Source organism: Trichechus manatus, unplaced genomic scaffold (genome assembly GCF_000243295.1).
Source record: "Trichechus manatus latirostris isolate Lorelei unplaced genomic scaffold, TriManLat1.0 scaffold00177, whole genome shotgun sequence".
NCBI lineage: Eukaryota > Metazoa > Chordata > Mammalia > Sirenia > Trichechidae > Trichechus > Trichechus manatus.
The window spans coordinates 2,825,317-2,852,954 of record NW_004444113.1 but is presented as its reverse complement, the minus strand read 5'-3'; the positions used below and the strand labels follow the sequence as shown (position 1 = coordinate 2,852,954).

The window sequence follows — 27,638 nt, the reverse complement described above, 5'->3', positions numbered from 1 at the left end:
CAGGCCGCCGCCCGCCGGCTCCTCACCTCATCTCCAGGCGGATCCCCGCGGCCGCGCCGGGGCAATCAGTGTAGCCCACACGCGGCGGGCAGGCACGGACGAGCCGCAGCCCCGCTCACCATCCCCGCCTGCCTCTCCGTTGGTCCCGGAGCCCGCTCGGGATTCTCCCTCGCGAGCCGCCGTACTACGGAGCAACCAAGCTGCACCCCCTCCCCTCGCCCGCCGCTCCTCTCTACCTCCTTCGCTCCCTCGCTCCCTCCCTCGCTCCCTCGCTCCCTTCTCCCGCCTATCTCCACACATCCCTCGGCCGCCTCTCCCGCCCCATTCCACCCTCCATCCCCGCCCATCTGCCAATCGGAAGAAGGGGCCCAACCCTCCGTACCGCCCCCTACCGCTAGCCCCGCCCACCGCAGGACCGAAGGAGGAGGAGCTGAAAGCTTGGAAAAGAACGGAGCGACAGCGGAATAAGCCAATCAGCATGCTCGAACGGGGAGAGCGTAGGCCTCTTCTTGCCTCCCCACCCCCACCGCCTCCACGAAGGCGTTACCGGAGGTTTTTGGTCTGGGATTTCTCGGTCGAGGCTTATGGAATTTAGATCCACGATTTCAGTGCATCTGTCATTGCCGTTCCAGAGACTAGACAGGGTGGATTCAACTAACTTAGATACGAAAAGTGGTTAGGAATACGGTTGGAATGAGGAAGGGTGTGGTCTTTAAATTTTAAATTTGCATAAAACGGAGCCCGTCGAGACGACTACAACGTTCCCAGTTGATTGGTAGTCCCTGCTGCGGCGCCTGGCTCCACCCCCGAGTGGGGCATGCCGGGAGATGTAGTTTCGAGTCCGGTTGCTATGGCGTTCTGCACATCCTCCGGCAGTCGGGCCCAGCCCTGCAGGAGTGACGAGTGAGCGGACCAATGAGAGCAACGCCATGGCGCAAAGGGGCGGGCAGAGAGCGAAGGGCTCCAAGGTGGCGGTGGCGAAGCTGCAGGCCTTTGGGGCCGCTCGGAGACAGGTGAGCATCGGGAATGGCGATGTGTGTCTTGGGAAACAGGGCTTCGGGGGAAAGATGAAGAGATACGGCGCGGAACCGCCAGCTCTGAGGCGGGCGGTGGTTCGCGTCGCACCCCCGCCTGAGACGCGCTCGCTTCCAGGCCTAGGTTAGCGGAGGCCGCACAGGAGCGGGTAAAACTTGACGGACAGTTTCCTGGCCCTTTAAAAAACCAGAAAACCAAACCCTTTGCGGTCGAGTCAATTCCGACTCATAGCGACGCTATAGAACTGCCCCATAGGGTTTCCAAGGCTGTAATCTTTCCGGAGGCGAACTGCCACCTTTCCTCCCGCCCAGTTGGTGGGCTCGAACCCCAGCCTTTCCGTTAGCAGCAAGCGCTTAACCGCTGCGCCACCAGGACTCCTTCCTGGCCCTTTATGGGTTTTTGATTGTAGGTTTTATCTCCATTTGTATCTCTCCCCTTTTTTGAACGCAAAGGTCTGGAAGTTCCCTTCTACTTGTTCCCCATGTTGCGGGTATTCCCCATGCTTGTTTTTCTTCCTATCATTTGAGTTTCTTTCTCTCCCTAACTCTTCTCCCCTCCGTCCCCCCATAATCACTTAGGAAAGCAAGGTGGCTTTAGGGCCAGATTTGCCCTCTTCATCCAGCCAAACAGCCGAATACCCCGACGCAACGTGGAAGAATCGCCTGGGGATCTTGTTAAAGTGCAGAGACCTGTTGTCTGGGGAGGGGCCTGAGAATCGCCTCCCCGGTGCTGCTAGTCCGCCTTCTGAGTAGCCACGTGCCGCATCAGTTTTATCCAATATAAATACAATGCGAGCCACTTACGTAATTTTAAATTTTCTGGTAACCACATTTTTTTTAAAAAGTAGAAAGAAACACGTGAAATTAATTTAGTAATATATTTCATTTAACGCATGTAGCCAAACTATATCAGTAAGTCATCAATATAAAAACTGAGATTTTTTTTTTTTTTCCCTAAATGTACAAAATTCAGTGTCTTTTGCATTTACAGCACATCTTCATTCCGACCAGGAAGGTGCTCAGTAGCCACATGTATCTAGTGGCTGCTGTACTGGCCCCTGGAGATCCAGTGGATATAATAGCCCACTGCAGAAATTGAAAGGTCAGGTTGCTCACGGCCAGACTGTTTGTCTCTCTGTGAGATGAGCTGCAAAGCTACCTTAGAGGTTCTCTCTCAATTTACAGAAATAGTAGTACAAACAGGTAACGTATATTGAATGCTTATTTGGTGCCTGCTGCTGTCGAGTGGATTCCGCCTCATAGTGACCCTCTAGGACAGAGTAGAACCGCCCCATGGGGTTTCCAACGAGCGGCTGGTGGATTCAAATTGCCGACCTCTGGGTTTGCAGCCCAGCTCTTAACCACTGCACCACCAGGGGTCTTCTTACAGGTATTATTTAATCCTCACAGCAACCCTGTGAAGTAACTACTATTGTCCCTATATTATAGGCATGAAAACTAAAACCCAAAACTTTGACCAAACCAAACCTGTTGCCATCAAGTCCATCCCGACTCATGACAACCCTATGAGTTACAGAATAGAACTGCTTCTTTGGGTTTTCAGGCCTTCCACAGTGTGTTGAACCGCCAGCGTTTAGGTTAGTCGACCACCATTTGCACCACCCAGGGACCAAATTAAGGCTCCTCCTAAAATACCAAACCTGTTGCTGTCTAGTCAGTTCTGACTCATGGTGACCAGGAAGGTTAAAAGTAGCCCAGAGTCATAGAGCGAGTAAGTAGAGGAGCCAGGATTCACTCGGGCCAGTTAGGACTTGTAAATCCTATCTGCGTGACCACTGCAGAATATTCCTGCTAGCTTTTACCACTACTTTCACTTCACTGATGCTCCTTCTCCAGATTATGGGAGGGGATGAGATGTTCAGATTTGGAATGGAGAAAGCTCCCCACAAAATCAAGCTACCTCTCAGTGAAATGGCTTGGTAGTTTGACAACTGTCTGTCCTGTGAATTTAAAATCAAAATTCGGGATTGAAGAAAAGAGTTGAGACGGCACTTAGGCCTCTAGACCCATGCTCTTACCCTGGGCAGTAATGAGTCTTGATCATTTGTGTACTTCCCTGAAGAAGAAGGTGGGTGAACTTGGGAGTTCTTCAGATATTCACTGTGGAATCACAGTGTTTTTTGGTTTTGGTGAACTTTCTCTTTTAACTGATAAAAATGAAGGCTTTCTTGCTGTAAACTGTGAACTTTACATAGAATATTTCAAAGAGTACATTAGAAAAGCTATTGTTGCTTTTTTTAGCTCCAGAGAATTAAGGGGAGTTTTTAAGTAGAAGAGCAAGAATACACGTATCCGCACATGATAAAATAAGGTATTTTACAACATAATTTTCTTCCATTTTTGTACATTATAGTAAATATGATGCATTTTATGTAATTATTTTCTCTTGATTTTGAACATATTGGTAAAGATTTAATCAAATTACAATTCATATTTTATATCTGAAGTAAACAGTGGTTTCTTCTAGATGCTTCTTGTTAGGTGCTGTTGAGTCAGCACCAGACTCATGGCGACCCCATGTGTGCCAGAGTAGAACTGTGCTCCATAGGGCTTTCATTGGCTGATTGTTGGAAGTAAATTGCCAGGCCTTTTTTCCATCTTGGTCTGGAAGCTCCACTGAAACCTGTTCAGCATCATAACAACATGCACGCCTCCACTGACAGGTGGGTGATGGCTGCACAGGGGGTACAGTGGCCAGGAATCAAGCTGGCTCTCCCACGTGGAAGGAAAGAATTCTGCCACTGAACCACCAATGCCTCCAAGATCCTATAGTGAACTGGAAAATTCAGTAAGCATTTACACACTGCAGTAATAGTCGGTAGAGAAAAAACCACTTGCCGTCAAGTCCCTTGTGACTCACGGTGACCCCGTGTGTGTCAGAGTAGAACTCTGCTCCATGGGAAGCGCCTCATTCGAGAAATCTTGGACTCTTGAGTAAAAATGTATTTTGTGAATCAACAGACAAAAGTAAAGCTGTCAGAGAAGTGTAATGAGTTCTGTTGGGAATCAGAAGAGGCCATTGTTGGGATCCACTGTCTAGATTGGAACATTTAGGAACCATTGTTGTTTAGGTCGGCAGCAATGTGCAGTCCTCTCCTAGCAGCTGCCTTTTATGCTTCTGCTTGAAGCTTTTTGATACAAAGGAAGACTTTTGTTTTCTGATTCTTCACCTATCTTTATGTCTTAGGTTGCATAAATGTAGAGATTATGCCGAACAGGTATAACGTTCATAGAAATGTGTATTGTTGTAATAAAAACAGACCTTAATGGTCCTGTTACCCCCAATCCCACTCAACGATTGCTTGAACTGCCTTTATCAAAGTGCACGTCCAGCCTGTGTTAAATCTCTCCAGGGACAGGGACTAAGCAATTTCATGCAGTTTCCTCCTTTAAAATTTCCAATTATCTACCTAAAACATGGAAGTAAAAAATTCTTGTAACATGATTGCTTTCCAGAGTTTAGCTCGGTGTGAGCCGCTGTGACAATGTCTCCTGTGTCATCTTTTTGGGGGGGGGGGCCTTAAATAAGATAAAGTTTATTTCTCTTTCATATAAAAGTCAAGGTAGGCATTCCAGGGCTGATGGGTGGTTCCACCATGTTAGGGACCCAGGCTCCTTCTATCTTGTTGCTCCATAGTGCATTCCCTGCACTCCCAAGTTCACCTCATGATTTATTCCAGCTTCAGCCATCAGCAGCAGCATTACAGCAGCAGGAAGGGCCAGCTCTTTTGTTTTTTGGGGGTTTTTTTGGTGAAAATATACACAACAACACGTACATCTTGTAACAGGCACAAGAGAGCAGTGCAGTTGTAAGGAGCAAGTGTCACCTGTGTACTCATTCCTTATGCTGAGTCTCCTTAGAGTATACAGATTTCCAGAGACTGCTACCTCCCCAGCGTAAAGCTGTCTTGCAGTTGCTGTGGCCGAGCATTCGCCTCCGTCTGACTGAGGGAGCAGAGCTGGCATGTCTGCTTAGGGCTCCCATCCTCTGCAGCTTGCCAGTGTACAGTATACAGTACCTGAACCTAACCGCCAGCCGGTTGCTTTGATTCTGCTGACCCTATTTATAACCAAATACCTGGATGCATGGTTTGACAGACTTCTTTTTCTGATTTGTAGATACATACGAAAAGTCTCACAGGTGAATAAGAATACTGTTAAAATTTAATAAGTCAAATGATCAAAATGGAGATGAAGATTTCCCCCTGAAAATCCAGAAGGTATTATCCACGCTGTGCACCAGGCCTGGACGGGACAGGGAATAGGGCACCGGATGCACAGCCAAGGGCCTGAGCATCTGAGGCCACGTTGCCGAGTTGACTTCGTCTGTTTTTCTGTAGCTTAGCTGCTTGACAATACTGTATATCATTGCTTTCCTTAGAATAAAATATGAGAGACATTACGATGGAACCCTGAACCTGAAGTTTGTGTTGAGAAGTGATAGAAATAAGAGCATATGAGTTGAACTTTTCAGGAACTGAGTTGGCCAGAGGGTGGCTGATGGGTTGGGTGAGGTAGTGAATTGAGGCCATCACCAGTCTGTGGCCGTCACCCAGGCCTACCGTACTGAGATAGTAGCGTATTGCCTGTGCTAAGATGACGGCCCTTGAAAATGAGCCAGGACGTCCTAAAGGGAAACGAAGCTTTATGGTTGATAATACAGAGGAGGGAATTATGACTACAAAGAACAAACTCTTCTTCTGGGGAAATATGAGTCCAGTTGTATGTCTCTTGAATTTGAGATTGATCTGATACTCTGGACACCCTTGGTCTGAAGGTGTCAATAAGGAATGATGTTAGAGGGTTTATTTACAATTATTAATAGATGAGCTCCTTGGGGGGTTGAGTGTAGCAGGAGAAGGGCAAGAGGAGTTCATGTTGCTGTTATAAGGGAGGGGAAGCCATTTGAAATTTCTTCCCACTGATTTTTTAAATCTCTCAAAATAGACCATTACTTTTATTAACTATGTTTTTGAAGTGTTATACGTGTGTTTAATTTATACAAAATCCTCTTTTCTGCTTTGTACTAAAAATTATTGAATTTTTTTAAAATCTCTTAAACCATTACTTTTATTGACTATTTTTTGAAGTGTTATTTATAGTCATGTTTAATTTATGCAAAATCCTCTTTTCTGCTTTGTAACAAAAATTATTTAAAATAGACATTTTTTAATTATTCTTTCTCATGATTTTCAAAATATATTTAATGTGTAGCCACTGTAAAATTTAAAAGTATTACAAACATAATCCTCAATATGTGGACTCATGGCAAATATTTTTAAAATCTGACATGCCTGTAAATTCTAAAACCTTTGTTTTTCATAGGGCATGCTATCCTACATTTTTAAACAGGCTTATTTTCATTAAAAAGTTTTATATAGCACTTTTTTGATATCACAATGTTTACAGTAGAATACAAGTTTGAAGTTACATGATATTCATTCTTAGAAATAAGTATGATACATTTTAAATTTGTATTCTGTAAGGCTTTAGTTATATTATTTCTCATGTGCCGGTATCTTTTAATTCAGTAAAAATTGTATTAAGTAATACATTGAGTGTTCCACTTAATGTGGACCATTGCCTAAGACACCATTTGGCCTTGAATACCATTTATTCTGCCATTTTCATAGGGTTAGGAACTCAGTATTCTTGTTATGGATTTGCCAAACAAATAACTGGTATTTCTTCAGTTTTCTTCTGGCCACTTTTATGAAAACACTTTTCATTCTGTTTGAGGATATTTTTGATCCTGTAGTTGTTAGGTGCTGTCGAATCAGTTCCACCTCACAGCGACCCTGTGGACAACAGAACGAAACACAGCCCGGTCCTACACCATCCTTACAACTGTTGCTATGTTTGAGCCCATTGTTGCAGCCACTGTGTCATTCCATCTTATCGAGGGTCTTCCTCTTTTTCACTGACCCTCTACCTTACCAAGCGTGATGTCCTTCTCCAGGGATTGGTCCCCCCTGATAACATGTCCAAAGTGTATAAGTCTTGCCATCCTCGCTTCCAAGGAGCACTCTGGCTGTACTTCTTCCAAGGCAGACTTATTCGTTCTTCTGGCAGTCCGTGGTATATTCAGTATTCTTCGCCAACACCGTAATCCAAATGCATCAATTCTTCTTCAGTCTTCCTTATTCATTGTCCAACTTTCACATGAATATGAGGTGATTGAAAATATCATGGCTTGGGTCAAGAACACCTTAGTTCCCAAAGTGACATCTCTGCCTTTCAGCACTTTTAATTTTTGATCCTACACAGTTATTTATTGGATCAACCAAAAATTACTTCTTTCTACCCAGCCAGGCCGATTTCTACCTACTTTGGAGGAATTATTTATCATGAGCTGACTAAAAATATTGGCTATATTATATACGATAATTTGCTTTAGGGGACTCTGGCAAGCAGTTACCTTCCAGGATCTTTGAAATTGGGGCACAGTGTGAGGTGCATGTGACTGCTCATCATATGTATTAAGATGCAGTGGGCAAAGAAAACTGGTTTTCAGAGTCATAAAAGCAGATCTTTGAAATCAAGGTGTTGATTGTTCCATTTCACAAAAAAGGGAACCCAAGTAGCTCCAGGCTGAGCTGGAGCAGAGATTTATTTATTTACTGATAATAACAGGTGGGAAAGCCTCCTTGTTCGTAAGTAAATAAGGTAAGGTTGTATATATGTTAGTGTGTAACGAACTATAGAAGCATGGTGCAGATGGGGTGGGTTGAGTGTCACTGGCAGTCATTTCAGGGAGTGGGTAGGACTTGATTTACTTAGCAGAATCTGTTCACTCAGTGAACAAGCAGTGCCCGGAAGCCCTGAGGCAGGGGTGACCATATGGTGTGAAATCATACTCTGGGGGAGTAAGGTAGAATAGGCTTGACAGCTGGGCGGAAGAGGTTAGATTTAATGTTGTAGGGTATACACAGCTGCTGTGTCTTCGCTTAGGAGTCCCTGGGTGGTGCAAATGGTTAAAACGCTCTAGACTGCTAACTGAAAGGTTGGAGGTTTGAGTCCCCCAAGAGACTCCTTGGAAGGAAGTCCTGGCAGTCTACTTCTGAAAAATCAGCTATTGAAAACCTTGTGGAGCACAGTTCTACTGTAACACACATGAGGTCACCATGAGCTGGGATCGACTCAACAGCAACTGATTACTGCTTATGCTTACCTTCTTCCCCTCTCCCCCTGGACTCTCCCACCAAGCACACTGACACACAAACAGACCTTCTGTAACCAAAGGGTTCGTAAGTGCCAGAATTAATCTTCTGACTTTGCTGTTACTGTTAGGTGCCGTCGAGTTGGTTCCAACTCATAGCAACCCTGTGTACTAGAGAACAAAACACTGCCCGGTCCTGTGCCACACTCAACAATCATTGTTATGCTTGAGCCCATTGTTGCAGCCACTGTGTCAGTCTATCTCATTGAGGGTCTTCCTCTTTTTCACTGACCCTGTACTTTACAAAGCATGATGTCCTGCTCCAGGAACTGATCCCTCCTGACAACATGTCCAAAGTATGTAAGACGTAGTCTCACCGTTCTCGCTTCTAAGGAGCATTCGTTTGTACTTCTTCCAAGACAGATTTGCTCATTCTTTTGGCAGTCCATGGTATATTCAATATTCTTCTCCAGCATCACAATTCAAAGGCGTCAATTCTTCTTCAGTCTTCCTTATTCATTGTCCAGCTTTCACATGCGTGTGAGGCGATTGAAAATATCATGGCTTGGGTCATGTGCACCTTAGTCTTCAAGGTAACATCTTTCCTTTTCAACACTTCAAAGAGGTCTTTTGCGGCAGATTTGCCCAATGCAGTGAGTCTTTTGATTTCTTGACTGCTGCTTCCATGGGTGTTGATTGGTGGATCCAAGTAAAATGAAATCCTTGGGAACTTCAATCTTTTCTCCATTTATCATGATGTTGCTTATTGGTCCAGGTGCGAGGATTTTTGTTTTCTTTATGTTGAGGTGTAATCCATATTGAAGGCTGTGGTCTTTGATCTTCATCAGTAAATGCTTCAAGTCCTCTTCACTTTGAGCAAGCAAGGTTGTGTCATCTGCATAACACAGGTTCTTAATGAGTCTTCCTCCAATCCTGATACCCCGTTCTTCATATAGCCGAGCTTCTCGGATTCTTTGCTCAGCATATAGATTGAATAGGTATGGTGAAAAGACACAACCCTGACACACACATTTTCTGATTTTAAACCATGCAGTATCCCCTTGTTCTGTTTGAATGACTGCCTCTTGATCCATGTGCAGGTTCCTTATGAGCACAATTAAATGTTCTGGAATTCCCATTCTTTACAATGTTATCCATAATTTGTTATGATTCACACAGTCAAATGCCTTTGCATAGTCAATAAAACACAGGTAAACATCTTTCTGGTATTCTCTGCTTTCAGCCAGGATCCATCTGACATCAGCAGTGATATCCCTTGTTTCACATCCTCTTCTGAATCTGTCCTGAATTTCTGGCAATTCCCTGTCAGTACACTGCTGCAGCCACTTCTGAATGATCTTCAGCAAATTATCTTTCGACTTAGCTCAATCTTTTTATATACGTTGTTGATACGTGCTACATATATAATTTCTATATATGTCTTGATTATATATTTTTTTCTGTTAGTTCCAGCGTTTGATCATAACATACTGGAAAGCAGCAGCCATAGCTCACCTACATTCAGTACCAACCCTCCATATGAATCCATAAGATCCACTAAAATTCAGCACGCAGGGCTGGCTATGTGGGTGTCCAGCCTGTACAGTCATACTGGGTCTCGTGCTCAGCGGGGACCCACTGTCATCATCTTAAAATTTTAAACGTTTTTGAGCACAGTTCCCCATATTTTCATTTTGCACTGAACCCCTCACAGTTCTATCAGCAAATACTTAAAAATTATTAATCCTAAAGTATATAGAATTAATTTTAAAAGATATATGGAATGTTAGCAGCTCATTGGGAAACCATTAACTGTAGTGGTTAAGAATAATGACTTTGGAGTAATTGAAACCTGGTTTGTGACTTAGCTCTGGCCCTGATGGTGCTATGAGACCCTAGGTGTGTGCCTTAACCACCAGAAGACTTGGTTTCTTCTCTAAAAAGAGCATGTACAAGAATGTTCTTAACAGGACAATTTGTAAAAGCCCTACAGTGAGTTGAATAGTGTCCCCCCAAAGAATGTGATCTTACTTGGAAATAGCATCTTTGCAGATGTAATTAAAACAAGGATAGAGATGAGACCATACTGGATTAAGATGAGCCATAAATCCACTGAATGTCCTTAAAAGAGGCATAAAAAGACACACAGAGAAGAAGGCAATGTGAAGATGGAGGTAGAGATTAGAGTGATGTGTCTACAAGCCAAGGAATGGTTATTCAGCAACTACCAGAAGCTAGGAGAGAGGCATGGAGTGGTTTCTCCCTTAGACCTTCCAGAAGGAACCAGCCCTGCCAACATCTTGGTTTTGCACGTCTGGCCTTCTGACCTGTGAGAGAATAACTGTCTGCTTGAAGCCACCTAGTTTGTGGTCATTGGGTATGGCAGCCCTAGGAAACGAATACAGGCCCCAAACTGGAAAGAACTCAAAGGTCCATCTATGGTGGGATGGGTCAGTAGTGATTTGTTACTGCACAGAAATGAGAATGAAATAACTACAACTCCAGGCAACAACATGGATGAGCACACGGTACTGAGTGAAAGGAGTATGATTTCATTTATATAAAGTTCAAAAGCAGATTAAACGAATCTGTGCTGTTAGAAGAGTGGGTGGCCTTGGGAGGTGAAGGTGGTTACTAGAGAGGGGTCCAGGGGCTTCTGTCGGTCTGGTCATGTTTCCTGATCGGGTTGCTGGTCATGTGGACACGTTCCCTTTGTGAAATTCAACAAGCTGTACATTTAGGATTTGTGCACTTTCCTATATGTGTTTTCTACTTCTGTAAAATTTATCTTTAAAAAAATAATCTTGCCGATAGAATTATTGTGAAAATTAAAGAAAAAACCCTTAGAGATGCTTCAGGAAGTTCACATAAGAGTTTTAAAGACGTCCATGAAATGGTTTATAGAGGGTAAGAGGAATTAGGGGCACAGTTTCAACAAGTGTCTTGATTGTCCACTTTTCCCTTTTGAGTGGTCTTTAAGTCTTAAAGCTCTTAAAATGACACATTTGGTAAATAAAACTGAGCTGCTTGCTCCTCCTAGGATGTTCTTTTCCTAAGTACATCTAATATTCTTTTTTGAATGGGAAAGTGAAATTAGGCCTGCGCTTGCCTTTGTAATGAAAGGTTGAAATGTAAACCCATTTGCACACAGGTTGTTGCATATTCTCTTACTTGATCCCTTTCAAGAAAGAACCCTAAATTTGTTTATTTGAAGAATGCATTTATGGTTGTCATTTTCCCTTTTCCAGTAAAATTGTTCACTTTTTGCATTCATTGGATCTAGAAGAGGGTTTATGTTTGTCTCGTCCTTTTTCTTGTTTTTAGGTGACTATGAAAGGCTTGTATTTTCAGCAGAATTCCACAAATGAAGAAATAACGTTTGTATTTCAAGAAAGGGTAAGAAAACTTGTTTAATCATTAACTGAAAGAAGATAGTATAGCTTCTATAACTAATAGAGTCTATTTTAAATGACCTGTTATAAGTTATTTTGAGTGGAACTAAATGAACAAAACTTATTTAAATGAAACTCCTCCAATCATTTTTCTTTAATGTTTATGTGAAAATGTTGGCCCATATTGTAATATAAATATATTTTTAAAAGAATTGCCACAAAAGAGATTTTTTAGTTCCTCTGGATATTGATGGTGGTGTGAAAGGTACTAGTAAAACAGAACAACCTTATTCTAAATAGTCTTTTTTTATATGTTGCAAAATAAACCCAGGTTATTTTGAATGCCACAGTAAAGTGGGTTTTCAGATTATAGCCATATTTCAAAAAATACTTTCTCTCCTATTATGAATGAAAGAAGTAGGAATGCATTGTTTTCTATACTAATTTCTGGACTTCGCAAAATTACCTCATTCACTAAACTTTAAATGATTTCTAGTGTTTTGACTACCTTAATCATAGATGGGATTTTCATGTATTGGTGATTATTCTGGCAAGCTAAAATCATTCCACTGTAAATTTAGGGAAGAAAACGAAGTGCTATATCTATATCAGCATCTCATAGTAGTAATAGGAATTCTTGGGTCAGTAACACAGTCTGTTTTTCTCTTTGTAATCTTTTCACTAACTCCAAAATCATTTTGGATCACAAGTCTGAATCTCAGACAGTTTGGCTTCTGTGATTAGGTCAGGATGAGGGTCCAAGAGGTTTGATTGCTCTTGGAAAGAATCATTTATTTCCTGGTTCACACAGTCATGAATAAAATTCACAGGTTCATCAGTATTACTGAATATTTTCACAGTAGCACCCAATATTACCAAATCTTCAGATTTAAAAAGATAATACCAGAATATTGTGTTGGTGGCAAATAAAGCAGTGAGAAGTAACATAATCCCCTTGACAGAAACCTAGGAGGGCCTGTGCATGCAGCTCTTCTTGGCTAACTTTTGATCTAACTTGGGGATACCAGGTTGAACAAAACATTTTCATTATTGGTTCCAGGTTATGGCTATTAGGGCAGGGATATCACATTTAATAATATAGGTAGATGGTGTTGAGTGCCTGAGCTTAGCATATTTTTTACCTTTCAAGTTGTATCTAGCTGTGGAATAGGAGGGAAAATTAAGCCCCATTAAGTTCAGTTTGTATTTTGACCCCAGAATCCCATGGGCATGCTGAAATGTCCAAGACAGATGTTAAAGGAGGAAAAGATAAACAAGTGACCTTAAAGAACTTCATTTGTAACATTAAGAAAATTCCAGCGTCAGATAGTACTGTATGTGATGTGTATGTGTTAAGAATGTCTCTGAAGTGTGGACGTCTGAGGCTCTGAGATTATTTAGCTTGAAATACAGTATTTGTTGCTCTACTTGGTCATCCTAAGTTTATTGTCTACACATATAACCATGTTGGTTTCTGAGTACTTTTCAAAATATGAACCCTAAGGTTTTAAAATTTTACCTCAAAATTTCCTTTATTCTTTTTTTGATTGTATTGTTTTTGTTACTGTTAGTTGCCATCAATCTGGCTCCAACTCATGGAGACCCCAAGTATGATAGAATGAGATGGTACCTGGCTCTGGCCATCCCGAGGATCGCTGCTGTGTTTAAGTCCGTTGTTGCGTCTGCTGTCAGTCCATCTCGTTGAAGGTTTCCGTCATTTTCACTGGCCCTTTACTTTACCAATCATGATGTCCTTTTCTAGAGGTTGGTCCTTCCTGAGGACGTGTCCAAAGTGAGCGAGTCCAAGTCTCTCCATCCTCACTTCGAGTGAACATCCTAGTTGCATTTCTTCTAAGACTGATGTGTTCGTTCTTTTAGCCGTTCGTGGTATAGCCAGTACTCTTAGATAATTACTTGTAGCTTTTTAAGTTAAATTAGCTATGAGATTTGGGTTCTATTAGATTTTGTTAACCATGTGTCAGATTTTCACAATATAAAGGCAGGTTCTTAAAGGAATGTGTAAGCATTATTATGTTATTATTTGCTTCTAGGAAAATCTTCCTGTTACAGAAGATAACTTCGTGAAACTTCAAGTTAAAGCTTGTGCTCTGAGCCAGATAAACACAAAGGTATTTGGTGCATTTATTTTGGCCAAAAGTCAAATGAGAATTTTATATTATACTTTGTGTACAGATACAATAACTGACGTCTGAGTGCCAAGAAATAATTAGCATCCTTAGAAGACTAGAACAACTAGAAAAAAAATTATGTACATTGGTGTATTCCTACTTTAAGGTAAATTATTAGTCTAATTGAAATCATGTATTTTGTATCATTATATAAAAATATTTTAAAAACTCCTTCACATTGTGAAAGGCTGAGCATTTGCAATTACTCAGGCCTATAATCAAGGAAGAAATTACCTTTATAAATACCGTAAAGATAGGAACTAAAAACCTAGTCCATTAATTTGCTAACCATCTCTTCTATAGATATTTCCATTTAATGGCTTTCGATGTGGTTCTTGTTCCTCCTCTAGTCATCCCTGTCTCTCTCTCCACCGCCCAGCCCCACAGGAATCTTTCATTATTGACTATGAAATACGTGGCAAGTCTCCAAAAGTTAAATAAACTATGGATTAATGTGCCATGATAAATAGAGCAGGTCCATTTTACTGTTTTTGAAAGATGAATACCATAGTTTATGGGAACTTTGATGTATTGGATTATAATGTCAACATAACTTTTAAATCTACAAGGTTTTTTTTCTATAAAGTCAGACTTAGAGGAATTACAGAACAAGGTTATAGGCTTCTGTTGGGCAACTCTAGAACCTGAGTGTGATCTGAGAAGTGAATGAGTGAGATCCTCTAAAGCCTTCTCACCAAGAATGCAAGCACTAGTCATTGTCTGTGGTGTTCTGTGTTCAGCCCTTCCAAGACATTTTTTTCAAAGCTGTGAAAAATCCATTAAAATTCCAGCATAAGAAATAATCTTCATGTCTAACAGAAGGAAATGGTAAATTGTGGTAAAATCAATTTAATAAAATACTGCACAACTATTAAAAATAAGTTATGAAAACTGTGTAGTAAAATAAGAAAAGCCTTTTTGTAAGTGAAGGAGGTAACGTGCAATTGTTGAAACCACAATTATAATTCTGCAAAAGTGTGCATTGGTGAAATAATGTAAAATGCCCAGTAGTTCTATAAGAATGTCATATGAACATCTTAGGAAAAGTATCAAGTTCTACACTGAAAAAGACACTTTTCTGACAGGTATATACAGGAAACCACAAATTGAAAATTAAAGGAAATATTCAAGAGAACTGTTCATTTCTTTTTACTTACTGTCCGTAAAATAAATTTATGATATCTACAAATACGTTCAGCATCTCTAGTATCGTTATAACTTAAAAGTGTATGTGCCAGTGACTTAAACTACAGCCTTATCTCAGTACACTCCATCACTATAAAAGACAGATACTTAAAATTTGGTCAGAATCTAACAAAACACTAGTTTCTTAAAAATAATTTATCTTTTAAGAAGAGAACCTTCAGTCACCACGAGTCTGGAATCATATGGCACTTTCCCTCCATGTATCTGTCACCTCTGCCCAGCTGCACCCCAGCCCAAATTCAAGTGATTTGAAAGAGTGTGGAAATGAAGAGCCTTTTGTTCTCATTGACCACGTCCCCGTTACCTCAACGGTGTTTTCTTCAAACTCTCCGGCCCCACCTGATCAAGGTGACTGGGAAGCAGTGTTTAGCCAACCAAGAAGCAATTCTGGCCATAATTTCCCTGCATACTTGGCAGAGTAAAGATGTTCAACAAAGCATATTAACGGTGATTGGAATACGAACACCCCTGCCTTAAATGTCAGCTAGTTCTTCAGCAAACTCTTGGTTTCCTCCCCTCTCCAAAGACACCTATTTGTAGAGTTATTTGCTTTGGCTTTAAGATAGGTACTAAACTCTTAATTCCAAAAATTGAATCATATTTGCTTTTTCTGTGGTTTGATTTTTACTCCTGCTTTTCTCATGTATGAGAAGAGGCCAGGATTTATTTTTGACAAGAATATGTTAACAGCTTTTGTTATGATTTAGCTTCTGGCAGAAATGAAGATGGAGAAGGATTTCTTTCCTGTTGGGAGAGAAATTGCTGGAATTGTATTAGATGGTAAGTTTATAGATGTAAATATCTGTATTTTTAAGGTAAAAGAAATGAAGTCCTAGCTAATTGGTTTGCCAGTACATAAAGTTAAATACACTCTTTCAAACGTAAAATATAATCATATAGAAATATTTTCCTTTTTAATTAAAAAAGAAATGGGACGTAAATGGTGTTTTATAATTGACAGGCTTATTACTATTCAGTAAATATTTGGGGATTATATATTTAAATCCATGAGTAATTATATATTGAATAGAATGGTCAGTTTGTCCTCTTTATGATGTTTACAAACAAATACATTACTTTTGTAGGGTTAGCTTTGGCTAAATGCATAAAATATTAACTACATTTCCATTAAATTTTTTAGGTTTGCCTAAAATTGAGCATTTAAACATTAAGCAGTTTGTGCATCCAAAAATGGGAATTATGGTTTCTGGTGGAGCCCTGGTGGCATAGTGGTTAAGAGCTTGGCTGCTAACCAAAAGTTCAGCAGTTCGAATCCACCAGCCGCTCCTTGTAAACTCTGTGGGGCATTTCTGCTCTGTCCTACAGGTCGCTAGAAGTCAGAATCGACTCGATGGCAACAGGTTTGGTTTTAGGTTTTACGGGGAGAAATAATACTTGCCTTAAAGTATTTTAAGTTTTACTTAATAAATAATGGTTTTAATATGCAGAACAGTAAGCCTAAATATTTGAAATAATTTGTTTCTAAACAGACCTACTCAATATTCACTGCTAATAGGTAGTCATGATCAATCATTATGTTTGCTCTCACTACATATGGGAATGAGTGAATATGTGATAATGTAGATTGACTATACTTGAGTTTACCTTTGGTTTTAATCTACAGTATATTTGATACTTTTCCTTAACGTAATCTTCTGACACAGCTAAATGATAATTTCATTTTGTCTCCTTTTTTCTGCCCCGACGGTAGAAAAAAATAAGAAGTATAATAGCCAGAAAATGATTGATCACTTGCTAGGTGCTTAGAATATGAAGATAAATAAGACAAAGTCCCTGCCCTCAAAGAGTTCACTGCCTAGGGGAGAGACAGGCACACACAAAGTAACAGGTTATCACGAAAGCTCCAAGGAGAGGAACCCAACCCAGCCAGGAGAGGGAGGAAAGGCTTCTTGGAGGAAGTTGGCCAGGCAGTAAGGACAGCGAGGAGAATCACACTCGGCAGAGTGCACATCGTGAGCAAAGAAAAGAAGCAAGTTATAATGTGACATACGTAAGAATTACAAAGAGTTCCATATTGCTGGAGCCAAATAAAGTCCTGGGTGGGGTGGTGAGGGGTGGGGAGATACTTAGCAGCAGAGAAACATTTTGTCAAGAAAATTCTCCCTTGAGTATAGAATAAAGGATATTAGAAAAAACGTATTCTAAGGTTGATGTGAATACTAAATCCTTGTCCCCACAAATGAGGCAGGAGGGTAGCCAGGGCCAGAGCCATGGGGAGCCTCTTATGTCATCACGTGGACTTCATCCTGTAGTTGATGAAGAACCATTGAAGTGTCTGTGCGCAGAAGCATCCTGGTCAGATTGGGCTTCAGAGCGATTACTCGTTAGAGTGGCCATATGAGGGGAAGATTTGAGGCAGACCATGGCAGACAAGAGGACTGGTTGGACTGGTTGGGTGGGAGATCCACAGGCAAGAGACAGTGGCAGCAAAAGTGGAGCGGTGGGACAGAAATACTGAGGAGATGAAGTCAATGGGACATAACTGCAACTGGGTAATAAAAAACAGGAGAAAACTTCCAGGATTCTGGTTAAGGTATGAATTGGTGCCGCCAAATAACAAAGGAAGAGGATCCAATTTGGAGGAAGATGGTGAGTTCAGATTTATACCTGTTGAGTTCAAGGACTAAGTGAAATCTCACTAGATATCTAATAGGTAATTATATACAAGTTTAAGCATAAGAGTGAGAGATCCGTGCTGGAAATGTGTATGTTTGAGAGTTGTCAACATATAGGTTGTATCTGAAGTAATAGAGTTGATGAGTTCACCCAAGCAAAGATTAGAAATGAAGAAGAGACGCAAACATAGCACGGAGCCCTTGGCAATACTGCAATTCAAGGGACAATTAAAAGAAGGGGATTCTGAAGGAATCCAAGAAAAAAGGGCCAAAGTCGTCCTAAGGGGACTAGGATCAGCAGCAGAAGGGACAGAGAAGAGTGCACGGGATCAGAAGTTTTGGGAATGACAGCACAAAGACGACACAAACTACGAAAGGAGGATGTGAAATAGGAACATGAGACAGTGACTTGCTGAGTGCCAGCAGATGAGTTCTAGGCCATTCTGCTCACAGCCGGCCAACGAGCTGCTTCCAGCTCTCAAAATTCCACCTTCCTTCCCTGCCTCACCTCCGTTTCCTCGTCTATTAAATAGGAGTAATCATAGTTACCTCATGGATATGTCATGAAGATTAGATGTGACAGCATACTAAAAATGCTAGGCACAAGCAGGCATTCAGCAATGTTTGGTTCTTTTTCTTTTCCCCCTCCCCTTTCCTCCTGTAACTATTCAAACCAAAATCAAATGAATTGGCAGATGGTAGAGACGTGCGGAGAAAACATAACTTTATCATTTCTATATACTTCCAAGAAATTTCTTGGCACCTAGCCTGAATTTATCTCTATAATCCAAAATTAAAGTTATTTTATAGTTGACTCTTAACCAGAATTCCTCATAGTGTGTCTGAAATTCTCCAGCTAAAATAACGGTAGCCTGGGCTAGCCACAGGAGAGGTGAACATAATCATCATAGGAGCCGTGGAGGGTACTACTCTCCCTCACTCCTTCATCCTTAAAGTTAACCAGCTAGGCACAAGAGCCACAGAGAGAGACATCCTTCTCCATGGTGTCAACAACCACGTGGCCTAGATTTTCCAGAGAATCCAGACTCATAGTATTCAATCCTACAGTCCTTCTACACCATCAAAATGTCCTTGAAGTTCTTGGCTTTTTCTCTGAGTTAGTGACTTTTTATAAACCTTAGGATCTTTTGATTTAATAGTTAAATAAGAATTATACTGAGTAACTTCATAATATTAATTATTAATTCCCCCATTCTTTAGTTGGAAGCAAGGTATCATTCTTTCAACCAGACGATGAAGTAGTAGGTAAGTTATAACCCACAGTCCTGTATTACAAACCATGTATTTTACTGTCTTCTCTATACAATCATTAATGCTCATTGGGACCTTGCATCGTGTAGAAGTACTTTACTGATTTTTGGAATTTGCTCTCAAATATGTATTAATGAATAGAATTGGAGGTTTGATACCAATAACAGAACATTTCACACTTGTCAATATTTGGCTGTAGAACAGTATCACAGATAGAAAGATAGCCATAGTTGCTACTATGCTTGGTGTAGCCTTTTTCTGACAGTTTCCCAGTTTATGGCCGGATTAAAGGCCCTGGAGAAAAAGGAAGGTCGTAAGTCATCTTCTTGGAGCCTGCTGACTGAGTGAGCTAGCTATGTAGAGCTCCATTCCGCATCTCGTTTGGAGCCTGCTGACTGAGTTAGCTGGCTATCTAGAAGCTCCATTCCACATCTCGTTTGGAGCCTGCTGACTGAGTTAGCTAGCTGCAGAGAAGCTCCATTCCACATCTCGTTTGGAGCCTGCGGACGGAGTTAGCTAGCTACGTAGAAGCTCCATTCCACATCTCACTTGGATCCTGCTGAGCTTCTTCCCTGCTACTCTTGTAGAACAAAAATTTACTTGAAACATTTATTGGTTTTAGAATTAGCACTATTTTTGCAAATACATAGATTCATACTTCTGTACAGGGCAGTTACACAAATATATACAGTATATGACTTTAGTAGTAGTCTTTGAAATTATCATTTTTCCATGGACGATATTCATATAAACTTTTAAAATGTTTAGCCTTACCGCATGTTTGAAGCTGTTGAGGACGTATTTGTAGGAAGGTTTTCTCAGCTTTTTATAGTACTGCCTTTGACTCGGGTATCTTTCTGGGGAATTTATGATTCCTGTCTTTCATATCTTTGTTACTGCCCAAGAAGTTGGTGACAGTCTGTTATTCAAGGTTCTTTTTGTAAGAAATCAAGAATAAAATCAGACTAGTTTAGGGAAAAAGATGGGATCTTAGTGGAAGCATACTGAGGTGCCTCGTGGAACCAAACCGTGAGAAAGCAGCTGTGCATCAGGGGCAGTTAGAACCCGGCACCCAGGGCCCCCCAGACACGTTGGGCATTGTCATTACGTGACTCAGGTAGAGAAGAGGGAGAGAAAGAGAGAGAGCCCAGGTGCTGCAGTGTCACGTCGGTGAGTGAACGATCCTCTTCGGGTTTCTGCAGTCTCTCCCTTCCCTGCATCAGTAATTACTGGAACGTTCCTCAGAATACCACTGTCATCTCATTAGGAATGAATTCACATTTAGGTTGTTTCTCTTAAATGTCTCATTTTAATTTTCAGGAATTTTACCCCTGGATTCTGAAGACCCTGGGCTTTGTGAAGTCGTTAGAGTACATGAGCATTACTTGGGTATGTGGCAGCTCAGTCTTCTAGAGTCTTCACTGATGTGTGGTGTCTAAAACATCTTGATTTCTTTGCGTCTGCTGTGGGTGTCCATAATGAATAACTGGTGGCTGCTCATATGAATACTTTCTAGCTTATCATTAGGATCCATAAAATTCATATACAACTGAATAGGTCTATACAGACCTTTAAGTTTATATAGACCTATAAGTTTCACTTACATTGAGCATGGTAAGATCTTTGAAAAGTGGCTTATCCCTTGGCTCTGAAATTATTCCCTAACCAGATTCTTTTATTTATTAACTGAAATAAAAAATGGATAAAATCTAGACCATATATGTAGAGTCTGAGACAAGAAAGAATCAAGAAAACTTATCTTTAGTTGCTATTGCTAATACCTTTTGAACAGTGTTCAGCTTAACTGAAATGTTAGTTTTATTTTTCTTACAGTAGTTTACTTCTTGAATATTTAAATTAAATGTATGTCATAAAATCATAGTGAAAAGATGCATCTGTTTAGTAATCAGGGAAAAGCAAATTAAAACCACTTAGAGATACCATTATTATGTGAAAATAATCAAATCCAAATACCAAATCCTCACTTTTTCACTTCTCTGTTCAGTTCTGACACCAGCTGCCCACGCAGCACTGCATCCTCTCACCCTGACCACCCAGAGCTAGGCCACACGCCCCGAGTTAAAGGACACAGTCCTCCAGACTGCCAGGTAGGCCTGAGACTTCAGATTCTAGCCATAAGCTAGGTCACATGTCCCAAGTTAAAGGATACAGTCCTCCAGACTGCCAAGTAGACCTAAGACTTCAGATTCCAGCCGTAAGTCTGGGAGTCCACATAACACCCTCCACCCCCCTCAGAATACCAGCCATAAGCTCAGGGGTTCCCAGTCCCCTTTACCTCTGACCTGCCTGCTCCCACTCCTCCTCCGAGTTTGATAATTTGCTGGAACAACTCACAGATAATGGTGTACATAAAGGACGCGAATCAAAGTCAGCATAAAGAAGACACATAGAGGTCTGGGAGGGTTCCCAACACAAAGCTTCGATGTCCCAAAAAGGGACGAGCTGCCTCCCGAGAACAGATGTTGTCTGCTAACCAGGAATCTCGTGGCGCTTCTGTGTCCAGAGCTTTTGTTAAAAAAAAAAAAAACACTCAAACCTGATGCCATCAAATCAATTCGGACTCGTAGTGACCCTATAGGACAGAGTAGAACTCCCCCATAGGGTTTCCAAGGAGTGGCTGGTGGTTTCGAACTGCTGACCTTTTGGTTAACAGCCAGGCTCTTAACCACTGCACCGCCAGAGCTCCAGAGCTTTTATCAGGGGTCTCGTTATGTAATGCAAACTTCAGCCCCTCTCCCGAGGTCAGTCTGTATCACAAAGTGATCAGGAGGTATTATGATGGGCCTTTCTGGCCTGGCCAGCCCCGACCCTAGAGTCACCTCATCACCTCACTGAACCTCCTAGTTAGGTGTGTTCTGGAGTCCTTATTGAAGACACTTAAATTCCAAGGTATTTTTTAAAGATTATCTCTCAGGAACCGAGGACAAAGACCAAATTCCTTGGGTAAAGTTATTATAAACCCCACAATGAGGCACCCACCAGGTTGACAAAGATTAAACCATTTAACCATCCCAAGGGTTGGCAGGATATGAGCACCAGAACCTTTATGCATTGGGACTGTAAGCTGGTACAGATGCGTTAGACAATAATGTAGCATTATCTAATAAAGGTAATGATGTATAGTCACAGACCCTAGAGAAATGTGATGTGCACCAGGAGACGTGCACAGGAGCTCACAGCAGCGTGGTTTGTAATAGTGGAAAAACATTAGAAACAGCTGAAATGTCCACCACCAGAAGAACGGGTAACTACATTGTGAGATATTCCTAGAATGGAATTCTACCCAGCAGTGAAATGAATGAATAAGAGCCACACACATCAAGATGGATAAAGCTTACCAACAGTATTGAGTGAAAAAAGCAAGTTGTCAAAGAGTACAGTGTGATACTATTTCTATAAAACTCAAAAACATATAAAATTAAGCATATACTCTTTAAGGATACAAAGATGGGGGATGAAAAAGTCAGGTGGAGGTTACCTTTGTGGGGAAGGGAGGCAGATGTGATCAGGGTGGAGTCACAGGGAGTCCGGTGGTCCTGCTAACCATCTGTTTCTTAGGCTGGGATTCATTACATTCTTCTTTGTAGGTCAAGATATATGCTCTTGTGTTCTCGAGCTATTTCATTAAAAATGTTTGCCAAGTTTTTTTCTTAAATGATGTAATCCCTAATCAAACCTTATGGGAACAAAGTCCAATTTGGATTTTGGACCATTAAGAATAGTAAACTTATTCATGTGAGCCTATACAGTAACCTAAACTAGGCCAGCAAATCTTTGGCATTTCATTTCTAAAATTATAAAGTTTTAAGTAACTTCTATTTAATGATATTTACTGTTTCTCAAATTTCCAAGTAACACTATTTTATTAAAAATCAAATTTCAAAAGGCAGTTTTCCAGAAATCTGAGGCCAGTGCTCATCTATATGTATGTTAAAGCTAGATAGGGAGTCCGTCTTCCTTTGAAAGATGAAGCTGCGCGGCTGATTTGTTATCAGCTGATTGAAAATTAAGGGCTGCCACTGGCTGCTTTACAGGAAGCTCTACAGCTCTTGGTCCAGAGTTCCTAGGCTAGCCCTTCTTGCCTCTGTTCTTTGAGAACTGTGTATATATGGAGTCAACCAAAGCCTATAGTTGGAATTCCCAAGCTTGAAGTTTGACTCAGTAACCAAAACGAAATTGTTAAAGCAGGTGAACTGTTTAAAAAACATTCCTGTAGGCATTACTAAACACTAAAGAATTATAAAATGGACTAGAGAAAAAGCAAATGGGATTAGCAAAGTTTTCTAGATACAAAGTTTAAGCCAAGACAGGCAAACTACGCAAATGACCTTTTATTTTTCTACAAATCAGAATGATAGTTAAAAAAAATCTACTAAAGTATATGAAAAAAACAATCCTATAAAAGACCTGGTAAGAAGAATTTATAGAACAGCCTCTAACAGTGTGACCTCTAGGCAAGATACTGGGCATGTTCATTTTATCTACAAATGAGGACACCAACCTCCATGACTGCTAAGCCTGCTGCAGCTCCAGTGCTGGGTGAAGGAGGGAATGGTTTCGGTATGTTCCCTGAAAGCTGGCAGGTGGGAAATTTTTGGTTCACCCAACTGTCTTTTCATGAAGTGTGTTACTTCCTATTAATTCTTTCTCAGAGATTGCTTAATGAGGTCTCCGCACTCAGTCCCCTTCAATTCATATAAGTCTGTTCTTTCACCAAACCAAGGAACTAGGTTCCAAACACACCCCTAAAATGTCTCATTAATCCTGCTGCAGAATATTGAGGATAGAATGAAAACACTAAACAATGCTTCCGACTCTTTTGTACTTTTGGTTCTTAAGCCATTCTGTCAAACATAAAGATAATTTTATTTTTCATTCAAAATTTGGCACAGTTTCTGCACTTTTGTCCTTTTAATTCCTTTGGACTCAGTGTATAAAGAATTGAAATAATTCTTGGCTCCTGGCACACTCATTATCAATCCAGACATGGCCGCCTTTTATTTGGTTAGTTTGTATTATAAACACCAGTGGACTACCTAACACAAAATAAGAATCTTGACATTAACCTCATTTTACCATCTTAAAGCCCTTGCAATCTTAAATATCGTTTAAGGACCTTTTCAGGACTGCAAGTTTGATTTTTTAATGAAAACATAGGTAGTCCCAATTCTTAAGATGGAAGATGTTCCAAGAAAATGCCATATAAGTACACGATACATAGATTGAGGATGTATTGTTAGAGGAGATGGGCTTCCAGACTTACTAGCAATGTGGCCTTAGGCAAATTAATTATCCTGAACCACACTTTATAATCAGTAATATTGGGAGAATAACTGTCTGAAAGAGTTTGGTAAGGAATAGCATAGTCTATGTTCCATCACCTGGTGTTTAATATGTTTTCATGCCTTTCTTTGCTTATTGGAACATTTTCAACATGTATGCTTGAGCGCTGGGCTTCCCCACTAGATGGCATTGGTTTTATTGCTAAATGCAATGCAGACTGCCCTGTGTGGCTTTGCCATTAGAGGAAAAATATTTAAAAGAGCCTGTAAAGACTAGGAAAAGTGCTATAAAGCTGACTTTAGGTAATATTAGGAAAGATTGCTTATACTTGAAAAATTATACTCAGTGTACAAAATATGCACAATACTTAAACATATTAAGGAACAGCTTAACGACCAGATCACATGGAGCTTTTTATCTATGTGAAGAAGTCCGCATTTTGTTCTAAGTGCAGTGGAAAGCCATTGATGAATTTTAAGCAGACAAGTCTCCCTGTGTTATTTGTGTTTTATAAGATCAGTCTGACGTGTCTATTTCAAAGACAGCATTAAAGAGACTGAAAAAAGAACCCAAAAGTTGGAAACAGTATTTGCAACACCTGAACAAAAGACTCATCTAGAATTTATAAAGAAAACCCCCTGCTGTAGAGTCGATTTAGACTCAGCAACCCTATGGAACAGAGGAGAACTGCCCCCTAGGGTTTCCAGGGCTGTAAATCTTTACATGAGCGTATCGCCACATCTTCCTCCTGCAGAGTGGCTGGGTAGGTTCGAACCAGCAGCTTTTGGTTGGCAGCTGAGTGCTTTAACCACTGTGCAACCATGGCTCATCAGAATATATAAATCAGTAAGAAAAAGACAACAGAAAAATTGATAAAAGATTTGAACAGGCACTTCATAAAAGGAATTCCAGATGGCCAACAAATACGGAAAGAGGGTCAATTTCACTGTTGTTGTTCAGTGCCATCGAGTCAGTTCCGACTCATAGTGACCCTGTGTACTACAGAACGAAACACTGCCTGGTCCTGCGCCATGCCCATAATCATTGTTATGCTTGAGCCCGTTGTTGCAGCCACTGTGTCAGTCTATCTCGTTGAGGGTCTTCCTCTTTTTCGCTGACCCTGTACTTTACCAAGCATGATGTCCTTCTCCAGGGACTGATGGCTTCTAACACGTCCAAAGTATGTAAGACGTAGTCTTGCCATCCTTGCTTCTGAGCATTCTGGTTGTACTTTTTTCAGGACAGATCTGTTCATTCTTTTGGCAGTCCATGGTATATTCAATATTCTTCGCCAACACAATTCAAAGGTGTCAATTCTTCTTCAGTCTTCCTTATTTATTGTCCAGTTTTCCCCATGCCTATGACACGAATTGAAAATACCGTAGCTTGGGTCAGACGCACCTTAGCCTTCAAGGTGACATCTTTCCTTTTCAACACTTTAAAGAGGTCTTTTGCAGCAGATTTGCCCAGTGCAGTGCATCTTTTGATTTCTTCATTGCTGCTTCCATGGGTGTTGATTGTGGATCCAAGTAAAATGAAATCCTTGACAACTTCAATTTTTTCTCTGTTTATTATGATGTTGCTTATTGGTCCAGTTGTGAGGATTTGTGTTTTCTTTATGTTGAGGTGTAATCCATACTGAAGGCTGTGGTCTTTGATCTTCATCAGTAAGTTCTTCAAGCCCTCTTCACTTTCAGCAAGCAAGGTTGTGTCATCTGCATATCGCAGGTTGTTAATGAGTCTTCCTCCAATCTGAATGTCCTGTTCTTTATATAGTCCAGCTTTTCTGATTATTATCCTCATTAGTAGTCAGGAAAATGCAAATTAAAATCATAGTAAGAAACCACCACACACTCACACAATTGGTAAAAATTTATGTCTGACAATATCAAGAGATGGCAAGGATGTGCATAGGAACTGGAGCTCTGATACACTATTGTGGGAGAGTAAACTGATGTAACCACTTCAGAATTGTGTAGTAAAACTGAAGGCAGTACACCCTGAGAACTGAGATCCCACTCCTAGGTAAATATCCTAGAGAAAACCATGCATCTGTGTAACAGTATCTTTTATACAAGAATATGCTTAACAGAATTGTTTGTAACTGTGAGAAACTGGATACAGCACAAACGTTCATCACTTTAAGCATGGATAACCAAACGAAGGTGTTTTCACATAACAACAACCATTGCCATCGAGTCGATTCCGACTCATAGTGGAATACCATAAAACAATAAAAATGAGAGCACCACCGTGTGTAGCAAAAGCAATGCGTCTTAAAACAATGTTGAGCATTAGAAGTGAGACAGAAAAGAATGGATACAGTAGTTCACTACGTGAAGTTCAAAACCAGGCAAAATTATTACCGTTTATGAGTGCATACTTGCATGATAAACTGTCAGGGTGAGCAAGAAACAAAGGCAGAATGAAGGTGACCTCTGGAGAAGAGAGGAAGCTGCTAGTGATGACTGTGTTCTCGCTCTCAGCCAGGGTGGAAGTTACATGTATTCATCTGGTTGTGCTTTGTTTCATGTGCTTTTCTGTATGTTTTATTTCACAATAAAAAGCTGTAAAAGTACACACACACTGGCTCCTAGGTTGCGAATGGATTGTGCATGGGCAAGAATGGAAACAGGAAGACCAGAATGTAGGTGAGAGGCCACAGGAGCAGGGCAGTGGTGGGAGTGGATACAGGGAGAAGTCAGCAGACCCAGGAGGAGGTCTGATGGGGACTTTCTAATATGTCGTTTTCTCATTTGCTAATGGCTGTTTCCTCTTGTTCTTTGTGACAGTTCCTAAACCAGAAAAGGTTACATGGACAGAAGCGGCTGGAACAGTTGGGGATGGAGTGCGAGCCTATACCGCTCTGCATTACCTTTCTCATCTCTCCCCAGGGAAGTCGGTGCTGATAATGGATGGCGCAAGTGTGAGTGTTAGAAACAGACCAAAATACAGGAAGCTTCGTGAATTTAGAAATGGTCCGGCCGTTTGCTAATGTAATTCCTTGCCAATAGTTCGTTGGTTTTTTACCAAACCTCCATTTTGTTATAATCAGTTTTTTATCAATAGAGACAAAAGTTAGATTTTGTGTGATTAGTCTATTACTTTGAATCTGCTCGTGCTTTAAAAAGCAGACGAGCCATTTTTATTCATGCCTGCGACAAAGCCTGAAATAGCTCCTGGGTCTCTGAAGGCATACCCTAGAGCTCGTTAACAATTTTCTATCGTGTCCCCCACACTCACATTCACTGCTAATAAAGTGTTCCATTTTATAGATGGATCACACGAGATCACAAAGGTGCTCATTTAAGTATTTTATATGTATCATCAAAAAAGTAGTTTAAGACACTAAATGAGAATACAATCTAATTTTAAAATGTTACACAACTTAGAGTGAATTTATAGTTTTGTTTTCAGTCTGGCTG

At 40.7% G+C, this 27,638-nt stretch overlaps 2 protein-coding genes across 6 annotated transcripts in view; one reads left to right on the top strand and one right to left on the bottom strand.

The window, feature by feature from the left end:
* Positions 1-259, bottom strand: part of ITSN1 (intersectin 1) — a 221,749-nt gene extending 221,490 nt beyond the window's left edge. The window contains exon 1 of the mRNA XM_004386976.2: positions 27-259. The gene's annotated coding sequence lies outside the window, so the exon portion shown is untranslated. The remainder of the gene's footprint in view (positions 1-26) is intronic.
* A 651-nt stretch (positions 260-910) lies between these two features.
* The window catches only part of CRYZL1 (crystallin zeta like 1), a 34,851-nt gene continuing 8,123 nt past the window's right edge, over positions 911-27,638 (top strand). For 3 of the 5 annotated variants that reach the window (XM_023741322.1, XM_004386975.2, XM_023741321.1), the window contains exons 1-7: positions 911-1,013; positions 11,539-11,610; positions 13,658-13,735; positions 15,709-15,781; positions 18,859-18,903; positions 20,230-20,298; positions 27,006-27,139. In XM_023741322.1, coding sequence (XP_023597090.1) covers positions 930-1,013; positions 11,539-11,610; positions 13,658-13,735; positions 15,709-15,781; positions 18,859-18,903; positions 20,230-20,298; positions 27,006-27,139 — 555 coding nt within the window. In that variant the 5' untranslated portion in view covers positions 911-929. Of the gene's footprint in view, positions 1,014-2,339; positions 3,367-11,538; positions 11,611-13,657; positions 13,736-15,708; positions 15,782-18,858; positions 18,904-20,229; positions 20,299-27,005; positions 27,140-27,638 lie in introns of those variants that run through there. The other 2 variants (XM_023741320.1, XM_023741319.1) reach the window with 2 other exon arrangements.